This window comes from Neovison vison, chromosome 11 (genome assembly GCF_020171115.1).
Source record: "Neovison vison isolate M4711 chromosome 11, ASM_NN_V1, whole genome shotgun sequence".
Taxonomy (NCBI): Eukaryota; Metazoa; Chordata; class Mammalia; order Carnivora; family Mustelidae; genus Neogale; species Neogale vison.
Window position 1 is genome coordinate 133,490,998 of NC_058101.1, and position 18,401 is coordinate 133,509,398.

At 37.8% G+C, this 18,401-nt stretch overlaps 2 protein-coding genes across 2 annotated transcripts in view; one reads left to right on the plus strand and one right to left on the minus strand.

Moving 5' to 3' along the window:
* TMA16 (translation machinery associated 16 homolog) overlaps nucleotides 1–18,401 on the plus strand; it is a 35,876-nt gene that overhangs the window by 15,658 nt on the left and 1,817 nt on the right. Inside the window, exons 3-6 of the mRNA XM_044224787.1 lie at nucleotides 10,343–10,380; nucleotides 11,742–11,826; nucleotides 12,963–13,111; nucleotides 18,058–18,100. Of these exons, the coding sequence (XP_044080722.1) occupies nucleotides 10,343–10,380; nucleotides 11,742–11,826; nucleotides 12,963–13,111; nucleotides 18,058–18,100 (315 nt within the window). The remainder of the gene's footprint in view (nucleotides 1–10,342; nucleotides 10,381–11,741; nucleotides 11,827–12,962; nucleotides 13,112–18,057; nucleotides 18,101–18,401) is intronic.
* Nucleotides 11,424–18,401, minus strand: part of MARCHF1 (membrane associated ring-CH-type finger 1) — a 338,074-nt gene continuing 331,096 nt past the window's right edge. The window contains exon 6 of the transcript XR_006380939.1: nucleotides 11,424–11,434. The gene's annotated coding sequence lies outside the window, so the exon portion shown is untranslated. The remainder of the gene's footprint in view (nucleotides 11,435–18,401) is intronic.

Here is an 18,401-nt window from a genome sequence, read left to right on the forward strand (position 1 = left end):
TTTTATGAACAGGCTTAGATGGCTGTCATAGATATCAGTTTTTTGAGTAGCAGCATCATTGACCATGAGTCATATTTCATTTAAATGGCATAAACACAAATAGCATCTTAAAATACTGCTGATCATTCTGCACTAGAATAGTACTTCCAGCAAGACAGAAATGCTGAGTTGCATATTTTGGAGAGATGGTTGGTGACAAGATACTGAGACTCTTGGGACAGCGATGAGCAAGATGATAGAAAAGATAACCAGCAGTATTTAACTTGAACTTGAATTTAACTTGTTTTATTTACCTATTGCTGCATAAGAAATTCTATGGCATCAGAGCAGTTTGAAAGTTTTTTGGTCAAGAATTCCAGTGCCACTTAACTGCTTCTGACTCAGAGTCTCTCACAAATCTGTGTTAAAATGTTGACTGGGCGTGCATTCATCTCAGAGCTTAATAGGGAGAGGTGCTTCCTAGCTTACTTATGTGGCTTTTGGCAGACCTCAAGTCATGGCTGCCTGGTGGGCTGGAGCATCAGTTCCTTGCTATATGAGCCTCTCCTTAGGCTACTCACAATATGGTAGCTTGGTTCCAACAGAGCAGAGGCTCTGAGATAGAACAAGAGAGGATGGCCAGGACAGAAGAAGTCTTTGAAACTTAATTGCAGAATGATATCTATCGCTGTTGTGATATTTTATTTGTTATAAGTCTCTAGGTCTAGCCAGCCACACTCAAGGATCACCAGGCCATGACTATTAAGACATAAGAATCAGTGAGGGGACCATTTTAGACACTATCACCTTTTGTGAACTATCTGCCTACCAAAAATATGTGGTTTTCTAAGGAACAAAGGTAGCCAGGTAGCTTAGAGTACCCAGTTTCTATACTTTTATATAGAACTGAGGACTCTACCACTTCCTAAGGTTCCTTTTTAGGGAGAAACACAGGTAGGTGGGGAGATCAGGGAGGATATTTATGTTGTAGTCCCTTTGACTAATGGTTGGGGATACAAAAGAAGACCCGGTAGGTTAATCAAATTGCCTCTTATTGTTAGGTTCTGATTACTTAAAGATACTGCAGGAGTGAATAGCAACAGAATGAGAGCACAAACGTGTTTTTCTTCAGTATTTGAATGCTCTGACTGAGGACTATATGGAATATTGCTTTTATTCATATTAAAAGAAACTAGTATGTTTTGGAGACTAGTGCATTTCAAGGGATGTGCAATTTACAGAGAGCACATGGCTTTTTTTTTTTTTTAAGTTTATTTATTTGAGAGAGAGTGCATGTGCGCATGAGCAGGAGGAGGAGCAGGAGGAGGAACAGGAGGAGGACAGGAGAAGCAGACTCCCTGATAAGCAGGAAGCCTGTTGAGGGGCTCTATCCCATGACCCTGATATCATGACCTGAGCCAAAAATCAAGAGTCAGATGCTCAACCATCTGAGCCACCCAGGTGCCCCAGCAAATGGCCGTTGTGTGTTATTTTTGTTTTATTTTATGATTTCTTAGCATAGCAATATTTTGTTGGTATGTACTGTCACACATACAGTATGTCCTACACGGTATACTACAAAGAACTCTGGATACCAAAAGAAAATGTCTTAATATGGAAAATTGACAGAGAGAAACTAAGCATAATGGGTAAAAATCTAAGAAACTACTTTACAGAATTAATCTCAAATCGCTTTGCTTTTCTGTATCCCAACTGATAACCATTCTAGTTCAGGCCCCATTGAGTTCATTCAGGATTATTGCAACCTGACTTCTAACTAGATTCTTAATTGAAACTAGGCTTAATTGAAAGGAATGAATTTTTTCTCCCTTATTATGAGCAGTTTCTGTTTTTTGAAGTCAACTTTGAGATATAAATAACATTCAGTAAAATGGTCATATTTTCACTGTACAGATTGGACTTTTCACAATACATTAGTCTAACCAACCACGATTAGCGTATAGTGCCATTTTCATCCTTCCAAAGGATTTCCTTGTGCATCTTTTCAGTCATTGCTCACCCTTTACTCCTAGCCTCAGGCAACCCCTGATTTTCTTTTTATTTTGATAGATGGGATTTATCTTTTCTGATTTATAAAAAAAAATTTAATTAAACATAATGTATTATTAGCCTCAGGGGTACAGGTCTGTGAATCGTCAGGCTTACACACTTCATAGCACTTACCATAGCACATACCCTTCCCAATGTCCATAACCCAACCACCCTCTCCCTACCCCCCTTCCCCCAGTAACCCTCAGTTTGTTTTGTGAGATTAAGGGTCTCATAGTTTGTCTCCCTCCTGATCCCCTTTTGTTTCATTTTTTTCTTTCCTGCTCCCCAGACCCCCCACTTTGCCTCTCAAATACCTCGTATCAAGGAGATCATATGATAATTGTCTTTCTCTGATTGACTTATTTGGCTCAGCATAATAACCCTCTAGTTTCATCCATGTTGTTGCAAATGGCAAGATTTCATTTCTTTTGATGGCTGCATAGTATTCCGGCGTGTGTGTGTGTGTGTGTGTGTGTGTGAGTGAATACACCACATCTTCTTTATCCATTCATCTGTTGACGGACATCTAGGTTCTTTTCATAGTTAGGCTACCGTGGACATTGCTGCTGTAAACATTTGGGTGCACGAGCCCCTTGGGATCATTACATTTGTATCTTTAGGGTAAATACCCAGTAGTTCGATTGCTGGGTCATAGGGTAGCTCTATTTTCAACTTTTTGAGGACCCTCCATGCTGTTTTCCAGAGTGGCTACACCAGCTTGCATTCCCACCAGTCAGCGTAAGAGGGTTCCCCCTTTTCCGCATCCTTGCTGGCATCTCTCGTTTCCTGACTTGTTAATTTGTTAATTTTAGCCATTCTGACTGGTGGGAGGTGGTATCTCATTGTGGTTTTGATTTGCATTTTCCTGATGCTGAGTGATGTGGAGCACTTTTTCATGTGTCTTTTGACCATCTGGATGTCTTCTTTGCAGAAATATCTGTTCATGTCCTCTGCCCATTTCCTGATTGGATTAATTTGTTCTTTGGGTGTTGGGTTTGGTAAGTTCATTACAAATTTTGGAGACTAGCCCTTTATCTGATATTTCATTTCTGAATCTCTTCCCATTCTGTCAGTTGTCATTTGGTTTTATTGACTGCTTCCTTCGCTGTGCAAAAGCTTTTGATCTTGATGAAGTCCCAGTAGTTCATTTTTACCCTTGCTTCCCTTGCCTTTGGTGATGTTTCTGGGAAGAAGTTGCTGCAGCTGAAGTCGAAGAGGTTGCTGCCTGAGTTCTCCTCAAGGATTTTGATGGATTCCTTTCTCACATTGAGGTCTTTCATCCATTTTGAATCTATTTTTGTGTGTGGTGTAAGGAAATGGTCCAGTTTCATTTTTCTGCATGTGGCTGTCCAATTTTCCCAATACCATTTGTTGAAGAGACTGTCTTTTTCCATTGGACATTCTTTCCTGCTTTGTCAAAGATTTGTTGACCATAGAGTTGAGGGTCTATTTCTGGGCTCTCTATTCTGTTCCATTGATCTATGTGTCTGTTTTTGTGCCAGTACCATACTGTCCTGATGATGACAACTTTGTAATAGAGCTCAAAGTCTGGAATTGTGATGCCACCAACTTTGGCTTTCTTTTTTAACATCACTCTGGCTATGTAAGGTCTTTTCTGGTTCCATATAAATTTTAGGATTATTTGTTCCATTTCTTTGAAAAAATTGATGGTATTTTGATAGGGATTACATTAAACGTGTAGATTGCTTTAGGTAGCATAGACATTTTCACAATATTTGTTCTTCCGATCCGTGAGCATGGAACATTGTTCCATTTCTTTGTGTCTTCCTCAGTTTCTTTCATGAGTACTTTATAGTTTTCTGAGTACAGATTCTTTGCCTCTTTGATTAGGTTTATTCCTAAGTATCTTGTGGTTTTGGGTGCAATTGTAAGTGGGACTGACTCCTTAATTTCTCTTTCTTCTGTCTTGTTGATGGTGTATAGAAATGCAACTGATTTCTATGCATTGATTTTATACTGACACTTTACTGAATTCCTATACAAGTTCTGGCAGATTTGGAGTAGAGTCTTTGGGTTTTCCATGTAAAGTATCATATCATCTGCAAAGAGTGAGAGTTTGACTTCTTCTTGTCCAATTTGGATGCCTTTAGTTTCTTTTTGTTGTCTGATTGCTGAGGCTAGGACTTCCACTATTATGTTGAAAAGCAGTGGTGATAATGGACATCCCTGCTGTGTTCCTGACCTTAGTGGAAAAGCTCTTAGTTTTTCTCCATTGAGAATGTTATTCGCTGTGGGTTTTTTTCATAGATGGCTTTGATGTTATTGATGTATGTACCCTCTATTGCTACACATTGAAGAGTTTTGATCAAGAAAGGATGCTGTACTTTGTCAAATGCTTTTTCAGCATCTACAGAGAGTATCATATGGTTCTTGTTCTTTCTTTTATTAATATATTGTATCACATTGATTTGCGGATGTTGAACCAACCTTGCAAACCTGGAATAAATCCCACTTGGTCGTGGTGAATAATCCTTTTAATGTACTGTTGCATTGGCTAGTATTTTGGTGAGAATTTTCACATCTTGTGTTCATCAAGAATATTGGTCTGTAATTCTCTTTTGATGGGGTCTTTGTCTGGTTTTGGGATCAAGGTCATGGGGGCCTCATAAAATGAGTTTGGAGGTTTTCCTGCCATTTCTGTTTTTTGGAAAAGTTTCAGGAGACTAGGTATTAATTCTTCTTTAAATGTTTGGTAGAACTCCCCTCGGAAGCCATCTGTCCCTGGGCTTTTGTTTATTGGGAGATTTTTGATGACTATTTCAATCCCCTTACTGGTTATGAGTCTGTTCAGGTTTTCTTTTTCTTCCTGGTTCAGTTTTGGTAGTTTATAGATCTCTAGGAATGCATCTATTTCTTCCAGATTGTCAAATTTGCTAGCATATTGTTGCTCATAATATGGTCTATAATTGTTTGTATTTTTTTCGTGTTGGTTGTGATCTCCCCTCTTTCATTCATGATTTTATTTATTTGGGTCCTTTCTCTTTTCTTTTTGGTAAGTGTGGCCAGGGGTTTATCAGTCTTATTAATTCTTTAAAAGAATCAGCTCCTAGTTTCATTGATTTGTTCTACTGTTTGTTTTTTGGTATTTTTGGTTTCTATTTCATTAATTTCTGCTCTGATATTTATTATTTCTCTTCTTCTACTGGGTTTAGGCTTTCTTTGCTGTTCTTCAGCTCCTTTAGATGTAGGGTTAGGTTGTGTATTTGAGACCGTTCTTGTTTCTTGAAAAAGGCTTGTATCACTATATATTTTCCTCTCAGGACTGCCTTTGCTGTGTCCCCCAGATTTTGAACAGTTGCGTTTTCATTATTGTTTGTTTCTGTGAATTTTTTTCAATTCTTCTTTAATTTCCTGGTTGATCCATTCATTCTTTAGTAGGATGCTCTTTAGCCTCCATGTGTTTGAGTTCTTTCCAACTTTCTTCCTGTGATTGAGTTCAAGCTTCAGAGCATTGTGGTCTGAAAATATGCGGGAAATGATCCCAGTCTTTTGGTACTGGTTGAGACCTGATTTGTGACCCAGGATGTGATCTATTCTGGAGAATGTTCCATGTGCACTAGAGAATAATGTGTATTCTGTTGCTTTGGGATGGAATGCTTTGAATATATCTGTGATGTCCATCGGTTCAGTGTGTCATATAAAGCCTTTATTTCCTTGTTGATCTTTTGCTTGGATGATCTATTTCAGTAAGGGAGGTGTTAAAGTCCCTTACCATTATTTTATAATTGTTGATGTGTTTCTTTGATTTTGTTATTAATTCATTTATATGGTAGGCTGCTCCCATGTTAGGGGCATAGATACTTAAAATTGTTCGATGTTCTTGTTGGACAGACCCTTTGAGTATGATATAGTGTCCTTCCTCATCTCTTATGATAGTCTTTGGCTTAAGATCTAATTGATCTGATAAAAAGATTGCCACCCCAGCTTTCTTTTGATGTCCATTAGCATAGTAAATTGTTTTCCACCACCTTACTTTAAATCTGGAGTTGTCTTTGAGTCTAAAATGAGTTTCTTATAGACAGCATATTGATGGGTTTTGTTTCTTTATCCATTCTGATACCCTGTGTCTTTTGATTTGGGCATTTAGCCCATTTACATTCAGGGTAATTATTGAAAGATATGAATTTAGTGCCATTGTATTGCCTGTAAGGTGATTGTTTCTGTATATTGTCTCTGTTCCTTTCGGATCTACTACTTTAAGGCTCTCTCTTTGCTTAGAAGACCCCTTTCAATATTCCTGTAGGGCTGGTTTGGTGTGTACAAATTCTTTTACTTTTTGTTTGTCCCGTAAGCTTTTGATCTCTCCTCCTATTTTCAGTGATAGCTTAGCTGGATATAGTATTCTTGGCTGCATGTTTTTCTCATCTCGTGTTCTGAATATATCATGCTAGTTCTTTCTGGCCTGCTAGGTCTCTGTGGAATAGTATGCTGCCAATAATATTTTTACCATTGTATGTTACAGACTTCTTGTCCCAGGCTGCCTTCAGGATTTTCTCTTTGTCACTAAGACTTATGAGTTTTACTCTTAGATGATGGGGTGTGGACCTATTTTTGTTGATTTTGAGGCAGGTTGTCTGTGCCTCCTGGATGTTGATGCTTGTTCCCTTTGCCATACTGGGGAAATTCTCTACAATAATTTGCTCCAATATACCTTCTGCCCCCCTCTCTCTTTCTTCTTCTTCTGGAATCCCAATTATTCTAATATTTTTTCATCTTATGGTATCATTTACCTCTCGAATTCTCCCCTTGTGGTCCAGTAGTTGTTTGTCTCTCTTTTGCTCAGCTACTTTATTCTCCATTATTTGGTCTTTTATATCACCAGTTCTCTCTTCTGCCTCATTTATCCTAGCAGTAAGAGCCTCCATTTTTGATTGCATCTTATTAACAGCTTTTTTAATTTCAACTTGGTTAGATTTTAGTTCTTTTATTTCTCCAGAAAGGGCTTTTATTTCTCCAGACAGGGTTCTCTAATATCTTCCATGCCTTTTTTGAGCCCAGCTAGCACCTTGAGAATCGTCATTCTGAACTGTAGATCTGACATTTTACCAATGTCCGTATTGATGAGGTCCCTAGCCTTTGATACTGCCTCTTGTTCTTTTTTTTTTTTTGTGGTGAGTTTTTCCGCCTTGTTATTTTATCCAGATTAAGAATATATGAACAAGAGAACAAAAAAGAATGGCAAAGACCCCAGAAAAATGTACATTAAGCAAATCAGAAGAGACCCTAAATTCGGGGCGAGAAAAAAGGAGGTAAAAAGAAGTTTAAGAAATAATACATGTTTTAGACTGGTGAATAGAACAGAGTTACCCATTTGATTTTGGGTGTATTTTGGTCTCCTGGAAGAAACTACCTTCCAAAATTTTAAAGAAAGAAAAGCTTAGATATATACTAAAATAGGGTAAACACGATGAAGGGATGAAATATGACTGTAAGGATGAAAATTTTAGAAAAATTCTAAAAAAAGAATTGATTAAGCTAAGTTGATTGGAAAAAGAAAGTGGAGGGAATTTGCTCAGGCTGGAGACGAGAACAAAGCCCTGTGCTAGATTTAGGGTATATTTTGATCTATTAGAAGAAATTGTATCCCAAAAATTTTTTAGACGAAAACACCCTATATGTATTCAAAAAATAAAGTTAGAGACAATGAAGGATAAAATATGACTATAATAATGAAGATTTAAAAAGTTTTTTTTTTTTTTTAAGGATGGTAGTGTTCAACTAGTTAATAAAACGTGGAAAGAGGAAAAGTAAAAATAATTAAAATAAGAAAAAAATTTTAAAAATTATCTAACTGCAAGACTAAAGAATCATGGGGAGAAAGCCATGAACTCCATGCTTTGCTTTCCCCTCCTCTGGAATTCCGCTGTTCTCCTTGATCAGTAAGCTTGGTCTTGGCTGGATGTTCTTGCTGATCTTCTGGGGGAGGGGCCTGTTACAGTGATTCTCAAACATCTTTGCCCAAGGCCGAAATCTCTGGCCTGGAAGAGTGGAGAGGTGGGGCCCCCTACTCAGTGCATCCTTGAAGAAAAGCACTCAATCACTCCTGTCTTCCTGGCTTCCAGCCCCACTCCAAGCTCACCCAACCTGTGACCGAGCTTCTCTCTTTCTGACACATAGCCCCATTTGGAATCTCCAAACCTAGCAGATTCCTGCCTCCAGAGAAGGAAGGTGGGTTTCCCCAGATCTGCCAGTTGTGGGGTCCCTGCTCAAAGAGTAGTGGCCTGATTGTGCCAGGGATCATAGTTTAAGGTAACCCAAACTGATAGCTCACTCCTTAGCTCTGACTCTGTAGCCAGCTTTCCTGCTCTGATACCTACGAACTCTGCTACACTCAGCCCTGATCTTCTGTGACCCTGCGGTACCTGAGACTGTATTGTCTCCCAAAGGGCTCCATCCCCGCTTCGCCTCTGGAGTGATGTCCCTCAGTGGAGCATACTTTTAAATATTCAAATTTTGTGCTCTATTGCTCCACCACTTGCCCGGGAGCTGACCCCTCCTCCACAGTCTTTCTTCCCTTTGCTTCAGATTGACTTCTCCACATGTTCTACCTTTTTAGAAAGTGGTCAATTTTCTGTTTCTAGAATTGCCGCTCTTATCTTTGATCTCCTGTTGGGTTTGTAGGGTTATGAATTGTTTTTCCTAATGTTTTATATAAATGAAGTGATTATATGTAATTTTTTGTGCCAACTTCTTAGCATAATGTTTATGAAATTTACACATATTCATATATTTCACGTATTAGTTGTCTTTCTTATTACTGAGTATTCAATTGTATGGATCTGCACTTTGTTTATTCATTTACCTATGATGTTCATTTGGATTATTTATAGTACTGGGCTGTTACTGGGGTCTGCAAACTAAGAGTCCAACCCCGGTTTTTATTAGAAAGTTTTAGTGGAAAGCAGCTAGCTGTGCCCATTCCTTTTGTATTGTGTGTTGGTGCTTTTAGGCTACGATGGCAGAAATCAGTAGTTGTGATAGAGACTGACCACATTTCTCTGGCCATTTAAGAAGAAATTTATCAGCCTCTGCTATTACGAATAAAGCTGCCATGAATGTTCATGTACAGTATTTGGACACTTGTTTTCATTTTTCAGTTCCTAGAACTGGAATTGCTGGGTCATATGGTGATTGTATGTTAAAACACATAAGAAAATTACGTTTATATGAAATTAAGTTTATAAGAATTGCTGGTCATATGATAGGTGTCATGTTTAAGTATGTAAAAAATTGCTTTATCCAAAGTGATAGTATCATTTAATATTTTCACCACCAGTGTATGAGAGTTATTTTCTCTCCATATCCTCTCAAACTTGCTGTATTATCAGTTTTTAAATTCTAGTGGTTGTATGATAGTATCTTAGTTTGATTTAATCTTTACATTTTGATAACTAATGATATTCAAGTATCTTTATATGCACTTACTAATTATTTCTATGTCTTTGATATGGTGAAAAATCTGTTAAAATCTTTTGCCCATTTTGGTATTAGGTAGTCTTTTTAAGTTGTAAGAAGTGTTTGTATAATCTGAATGCAAGTCTTCTGTTAGTTATTTGTATTGTGAATATCTTTCCCCATTCTGTACCTGAAATTTTTTATTAAAAAGGGCTTCATTTTATTTCTCCAGTTTTCTAGTTGGTTAAAGTGGGAGGGTAAATCTTGTCTGCTTTGTTAGTCAGGGACAGTAGATTTTCTTGTTCATTGCTGTATCTAGTGAGTAGCATAAAGTGCAGCAAAAACCAGCTGTCCAAAGTTGTCTTCTGAATTACTATTTAGAATGCCAATAATGGGAATCATGTATTACCTAGACTGTTTTCTGAGAATAAATGAGTTCTTTTTCCTTATTATCATTCTTTCAATTATGAAAAGTAAACATGCTGTTTTATTCCTGTTGAAGTTTAAAAGGTGATACTAGGGCATTTTGGTCTTGGTAGTTGCCCTCCATCTTCTAGAAGGTATTCATTACTCTTTTGTGCATAACTAATACCCACCTGAACATTCATAATCCAATCAAACTTTTTTGTGTTTTCAAAACTGATTTGTTCTATAGGTGTCTTTTAGTCTTTAGTCACTGAAAACCCAAAGAAAAGTTTATAGTAACATTTTGTTCCAGTTACTTAGAAGAAAAGCATGGTGTTCAGTGTTTCTGCACTAACAAAATTAATTTCATATGTAGAAAAGAGTGATCCTTGAATTAAAGTTTTGTGGGCAGTTTTTGTTTTGTTTTGTTTTTGATAGATTTAAAAATTATTTTTGGAAATTTTCTAACACATGCACCTTTTCTTTTAAGATTGAAGAATGAAAAGGCGTTGCGTCTCAATCTTATTGGTAAGCAGATTTACTCATTTGACACTCTGACTAAATTATAGTGAAGTTCTGTTCTGTGCCTATTTTTCTTTTGATTCTTTTAGGGAATTTTCTTTACTAAACTTAATTAAAACAAAGTAAAATCAATCATTAACTCTTAGAATCAATCATTAACTCTTAAAGTCAATCATTAACTCTTAATTAAAACAAAAATCAATCATTAACTCTTGTTAATAATATCTAGCTGTTTTTCAGAAACTAGTTTATATTGACCTACCTACATCTGTCTGTCTTTCTATCTATTTATCTATCTCTGAAGTTTAATTCTAGCTCCCTAACCTTTAGAATTAGGAAGGATTATGGCCTAAGTATTTTGGAACCAGAAATTTAGTGATGTGGATACATGCATCCTCAGTCTGTATCTCAGTGTCACAATTATTTTTGGGGGGTGGGAGGAGCAGGATTGTTAGTAAATTTTTACTTACAAGCCTGATTTCAAAATAGGGACTCTTAGGGGGTGCCTGGGTGGCTCAGTCCATTAAGCATTCGCCTTCAGCTCAAGTCCTGATCTTCAGGGTCCTGGGATTAAGCTCCATGTCAGGCTTTCTGCTCAGCGGGAAGGGGAAGTCTGCTTCTCCCTCTCCCTGGGTGCGTTCTCTCTTGCTCATTCGCTCTCAAATAAATAAATAAAATCTCTTAAAAAAAAAAAAAAAAGTGACTCTTAGGCTTTGTTTTTTTGTTTGTTTGTTTTGTTTAGTCTTCAGCTTTTCTTGAGCACTGATCTCTTATGCTTTCGCAGATAATAGAATAGTATTTCTAAGTAGGTCATCCATATCTAAGGTAGGGCCATTTCTTGATCTGTAATATTTGAGAAATCTAGCTGAAAGTGACCCTGATGGTCAGATTTACTCTTTGCACAGTATCTGACAGATCTTGCATCATTAACATATTTACTAATTTGAAGCCCTGGACAGGCCACTTAACCTTTCTTATGTGTGAATAGGAATAATAATGTTATAATCCTTGTAGGATTATAAAGCTCTTAATATATAGCCTGCTTTTTAAATACTTAGAACTTCATGTTCTGTTAAGTTTTCTTTCTTTCTTCCTTTCTTTCTTTCTTTCTTTCTACACATCCTTATTGGATAACAAATATATACTAAAAGGCATCTCTCCCACCCCTGACTCCCAAATTAAAATGTGACACTTTGCTTTCTGACAGACTGGTTTAATTAGATTTGAGCCCACATAAGCCTTTATATTTAACATTGACATAAATTTTGATGCTATTTTAAACACATTGATGTTGGAAAGTACAATGAATACTCATTGCTTAAGTGACGATTTATGGTGTTAACCTATCTTTGTACTTGGTATTATAGGTGAAAAACTGCAGTGGTTTCAAAGTCATCTTGATCCCCAAAAAGTAGGATATTCAAAGAAAGATGCTTGTGAATTAATTGAAAGGTAAACACTGGGCCCTTTATGAGCAAAGGGTCAGAAAGGGGAATTCTCCAACCTGGTTCTTCAAGCGACAGATTGTTGTTCTGGATTTATAGAGGAGTAAATGGGCTTTGTTATCAAAAAGGTTTTATAGTCACATCCTGGTTTAGCCACTCTAGTAGGTTTATAACATTTCTGAGCCTCAGAGTGTTACTTAACCCAGTTTCTTAGGATCAGGAAAGGCTTCTTATGGAAATATTACCTAAAATGACTTCTGAAGAGTAAAGGTTAGCAGATTGAGGTGAAGAGCCTTTAGGCAGAGAGAACAGCTTCAGAGTTGAGAGTGACATATTTAGTGATCTGCCAGACGTTAAATATCATCAAAATAATAGGTTCAAGGAGGGCATTGTGACAAGTATAGTTCACCAAGGACCTCAAGTATCACTGTAAGAGTTTGGACCTTTTCAAAGGACATTGGGAGCCATAGGCTTTTTATAGTAGGTTCCTGAGATGATCATATTTAAACCTTAGAAATGTCACAGTAGCGAGAATGGTGATGGCCTGAGGGTACATGGCTTTGACCAGGACACATTTTGGAGGCTGATGGAGCAATCTGGGCCAGAGATGATGCTGGCATATGCATGTTTTTTAGCAGTATGGTGAAAAGAAATGAAGATTCCAGAAATATTAAGAAGATAGAAAGTCTAAATCATTAGTGAAAACTTATGTATGGCATAAAAGGGAGAAAGTGGAATCAAGGAGGACATGAACGTTGTTCACTTGGGCGGATGGGGAGATGGTTGTACTATTTCCTGACGTAGAGAGCCAAAGAGATGGAACAGGTTTGGGGGAGGGGGGGGCAGTGGTAGGCACAAGCACTTTTGAGGGGTTAAGCTTCCATGGGACATCCAAATGGAGAGTTCCAGGAGGTGGTTGAATATGAGGATCTGGAATTCAGGAGATATTGAATAGCAGGCAGTGATCTGGTTGCTGAAATTTTGGACACAGGTTATCCAGGGACAGTCTGAAGTCTGAGGACATGAAGAACTTAGAAGTATACAAAAATTTCAAGGATAGGTGAAGGCTGGGGTTTGTTTTAAATGAAGTAATATAAGCCAAATGTATAGACCTGTAACTCAAATTGCATTCTTATTTCTCAGGTATTTAAATCGATTCAGCAGTGAACTAGAACAGATTGAATTACATAACAGCATCAAAGACAGGCAGGGAAGGAGGCACTATTCCCGGGAGATAGTCATCAAGCAGACAATGGAGCGTGAGCGACAACAGTATGAAGGATATGGCCTTGGTGTGTTCTCTGTGATTTTCTTTTATTCTTTCTAAATTCATAGCCATATTTGTAATTCTTTTCAAAGGTTTAATTTTATTTATTCTATTTAGTTTAGATTGAATTTCTTTTTGATTTCCTTTCTTTTGTGAGTATGTCAAATTTATTAATTTCTTTTTTCTCTTACATTCTCAGAACTGTCACTTGTGAAAATGACGTCATATCTTTCTACCTTGACAATAAAATTTTCATCTCCCTCTGGCACATTCCTGATTTGCTTTATTGTGGAGTTACCACTTGCCCATCTCTAACTACAGCTATGTTTCTTTAGAGTAGGTGCTCTGCCCTTCTTATCGTTCTAATTTTTTTTTTTAAGTTTATTTATTTATTTGACAGACAGAGATCACAAGTAGGCAGAGAGGCAGGCAGAGAGAGAGGGAAGCAGGTTCCCTGCTGAGCAGAGAGCCCAATGTGGGGCTCGATCCCAGGACTCTGGGATCATGACCTGAACTGAAGGCAGAGGCTTTAACCCACTGAGCCACCCAGGGGCCCCTCTTTCTGATTTTTGAAGGACCAAGCTATCCTTGTTGTAGTCATTCTTGAAGAACTAGGAATCGAACATTGATTCTTAGCACTGAAGCATTTCTTACCATTCTTAAAGATAAGTAGGTTGTTAGTTTGCCAACATTATCTTAAGAAAAAGCACTTAGGGTAGTTAAGACTTGCAAAACCCACAAACATGTGAGGACTCAGAGGCAACATGGCCTGCAAATGGTATTTGATTGGCTTGTTAATTGTCAGTCTAGGAAAATCTAGCAATTTCACATGAAACATGTAGATTTCTGGCTTTAAAAAAAAAATCAAATGGTCTGGTAACATAATCTGCTTCAGTGGAGTAACAGCTTTCCCTTTTAGACTTCATCATATATTCTCAAGTTTGCCATGACCCTGAACATTACTTCATTCACATTCCATTTCAGGTCCATGTTACAGCATTTGTAGTATGTGGATTTGCTTGATAAGTACAGTACAAATGAAATATTTAGTAGCAAATTAGGTTTTTAAATTCTGATGTTAACAACACTGAAGTATAGGACCGTAAAGGAAATATCCTGTAAGTAACTATTGTGTTGGTCCCAGCCTGTTGATAGCGATTCTGTCAGCTAGAAATGCCTGAGGCATTCACCTGGGCCATTAATATATGTGTTGAGTCCCCGTAGGTATTTCCCCAACCAGAGCCACTTTTCTGGCTAGCGCAGCCCTTGTGGTGGTTATGATTGCAGGATGTGCCTAATAACAACCATCAGGGGAATTTGAAGAAAACAAAAACAAAACAAAACCCAAGCTTCTTTACTCAAAAGGCCTGGAGGGTCCATAGCCTGCCTGGGGCCACACAGGGAAGTTGAGGGTGGAGAGGAAGAGTGTGTGTGGACCTGGGGCTCTACCTTTATCAGAGTGTGAAGGTAAAGTGCCTAGGGTTTCACAGGTTCATTCTTTATTGGTAAATTAAAAACATAACTGGGAGTTAGAGCATGAGAAGGGAAAAGTGGGGTCACTTGAGTGGCGATTTACTAGGTTACTAGGACTTTCTAAAAGGGGACTTTAATGGGTCAGGGTGGCCTGGTTTCTTATCTAATTTTGCTGGTAGTGTGTTACATAGCTGGCAATATTTTTATTTAAGAAGGGTGTCTTTGATACGAATGTCTAGACCATCTGAAGCTTGGTGTCAGCCACTTACACTATAGTAGTAACACTAGAAACTCTGAAATAGTTGGCAGTTTCTCTTCATCATTTCTAAGAAGTGAACTTCTTCACTGAAAAAAATAATGGAAAAGAGCTGTAGTATTAGGTAGATGTGATTTACACCCTTAGAGCTTACTGTATAACAGGACAAGTTATTTAACCCTCCCCGCTCCACCAGGTTTTGTTTTCTTCAATTTAAAAATTGAAATAAATAAATAAATAGTATACCTACATCCCCAGTTGTTTAAAAGTTACATGAGGTTTCATTTATCAAAGTGCCTGACACAACCTAACACGGGAAGTTTGGGGAAAGCTTGAAGCACTACTGTCTCTGTCCCTTTCACTGGGTAGTTACCTTGTAAGAACATAAAATTTGTTTATGTTCATAGCTCTCCCATCTCCTCCTGTTGTGTTTTCTCTGGAACATCGCCCAACAAGTAGTGGTCACTGATGACCTCTACATTGCTAAGGCGAACAGTTGCTATACTGGGCATTGATTCTCGGTCAGCTTTTCTATGGCATTTGATACAGATAATGACTTCATTTTCTTTTCTTTTTTTTTTTTTTAAAGATTTTATTTATTTATTTGACAGATCACAAGTAGGCAGAGAGTCAGGCAGAGAGGGGGGGGAAGCAGGCTCCCTGCTGAGCAGAGAACCCGATATGGGGCTTGATCCCAGGACCCTGGGATCATGACCTGAGCCAAAGGCAGAGGCTTTAACCCACCGAGCCACCCAGGCACACTGATGACTCCATTTTCTTATCACACTTTTCATTTGGTAAAGAATACCCAGCCCTTCCCTAGTTTTCTTTCTAGTTCATTTTCTTTAGTTGACTCCTCATCTTCACAAACTAAGTATTGGCCAAGGTCCCCATCCTTGGACTACTTCTTATTTTCTACATGTACCAATTCCTAGTTCATTTCACTCAGTCTGTGGTTTTAAATGCCACTTAAATGGTGAGAACTTTGAAATCTGTATCTGTCGACCCTAACGTGTCTCTAGAAATCCAGACTTACATTATCAAACTGGGGTTTATCAAAATCTATACTTGAATGTCTTCTAGGCATCTCAGACCTGACATTTCCCCAAGCAAAGTCCAGCTTTTCTCCTAAAACTTGCTCCCACACCATCTGTATGTCATACAGCAGTGTCACCATCTGCGCCGTTTCTTAGGCTAGAAACTTGTAGACTTTCACACTCTATCCAGCTCATCGATAAAATGTATTTTGCATCTGATAACTTAAACTGCTACCACTACCACCTCCCTAATCCAAGCCACCATTGTTTGATCTGTACATTGTAACGGCCTCCCAGTTGGTCTCTGTGCTACTGCTCTTTCCTCCTAGAGTGTTCACTACGTGGCAGGCAGATGAATTAACAGAACATGGTCAAGGTCGAGCAGGTACTTACTGGTGATTGAGCTGGCCAGCACAGAAACTCCAATCCAGCGTTCTTCAGCTGTGTCACAGTGTTTCTTTCAGAATCAGGGAGTGTGTCTGGTCAAAGAAAGGGTTGTGATCTCTGACAATTAACATAGGCCTCTTAACATAGGCAAATTGTTACTGAATTCTGCAGGTTTAGAGAAAACTGGATTCTGACACCTCCCCTTCCTCACCCCATTGTGGTAGAACTACTTCTGACTCATTTTATTAGGATTTTTTTTTTAATGGTGTTTCATTTACACCTTTTAAACATTGGACCCCCTCATACTCATATTTTCTGAAACTGTTGGCATAATCACCATATAGCTGTGTTAAGCCTTTTTATTTTATCTTTTTCATTCGTTGATTCTATGCCGCCTCCTGACGGCACAAGGGAGAAGAATGAGGCACAAACAAGTCAGCTGCAAGAGAATGGGAGCAGGGGGTGACAGTAGAAAAGACTGTCGCCCCAAACAACTCCTCAGTCTCATATTTATTAGAAAGTTGCTAACAACCAACAAAGAAGGCAGAGTAGATTACACATAGTAGTTGGTATGAGTCTTGCAGATACGTAAGAAGAAAGGCAAAATGTGTCTGGTCACGTAGTACATGACCTATAGTGAGCAAGCCCAAACTAAAGGATTGTCTGACTGACTGCTGATACTTTCTAGGCAAGGGGAAATAACGGAAAAATGAAGCAGGCGGCATTGCATCCCAAGCGATCTGGGCGTCCCCAGCTGCTCGGCCTCAAGGACGTCTATCGTCCTCTCCCCCAGAGGCCTGTTGCCAGTACATATTTTTCTTAAGGTTAGATCTAAGCATGCTTGGTAACTAGTATTTCTCATAGGTTATATTTTAAGCAAGTTGTTCTGAGGGATGGTTACAATTCTGGATTTTAATTACTATTTTACTGCATTGGCCATATTCTTTGCAGCAATGTTCCAGTTCTTTATACATGCCTTTTGTGTTTTACTGATAACTATGATCATGCATGTTGTTTTATGGTAAACTTCATAATCATGGTGAGGAACTGTTAAATACCCTTTTTTTTTTTTATTAAAGATGGTTTAAGTTTTATTGAGTTGCTTTGAGCATCTACTGATTATAGTTAAAATTTTCACGTTTTGAAAAATGTGATTTTTAAAAATAGTAAAGAATACTTCTCAGATAAACTCTGCCTTGCCAAAGTGAAGTATATGCTTGAAAAAAAAATTGTACTTTTCAGATGCCTGGGTGGCTCAATTAATTAAGCGACTGCCTTCGGCTCGGGTCATGATCCTGGAGTCCCGGGATCGAGTCCCAAATCGGGCTCCCAGCTCCTTGGGGAGTCTGCTTCTCCCTCTGACCTGCTTCCCTCTCATGTTCTCTCTCACTCACTCTCTCTCTCTCAAATAAATAAACTCTTTTTTAAAAGAAAATGTACTTTTCACCAAGAAAATATATTTAAAAATCTAGCATATTATTTCATGGGATTGATCATTAGAAATTGCCAGGTGCCTTTCATAGATCAAAAGGACAGGGTTTATCTCAGTAATAGGTTTATTTTATTTTACCGATTCTGTGCTAGAATTTATTATTTAATAGCATTTCTCTTAAATCACCTCTTAAACTAAGCCCTTTATACTTGTAAAACTTACTTTTCATATAGCATTATAGCAGTGCTTTGAGATTTTGTTTTGGCTTTGGATTTTCTTGCTCTCTGTCACTTATTCATTGTATCTGAGATAATAAATAAGGAAACTATAAAATGTTATGATTTAAAGAACACTGCTTAATGGATATGAATTATTTTCTTCCCCAGAGATTCCAGACATTATAAATGCTGGTAATCTGAGAACTTTTAGGTAAGTCTGTTTCTCTATAATTCCTTGTGGCTGCATGTGAAATACATGAGACATAAATTTTCTAACCTTTTGAACTTTGACATTAGAGCTAAAAAAAAAATCAGTGGTTTATTTTAACCTGAACTTCTCTTTTATCAAAGTAATAATTTTCCTAATTGTGTTTATTTGAAACACCTGATGTACACTAAAATGATAGTGACATGGTGCTTTTAAATACCTTAATATAATACTTAAAAGAACTTGGTCACACTCTTCCTCCCCAGTTTGTATTTTTTAAAAAGATTAACAGCAACAGGCTCAG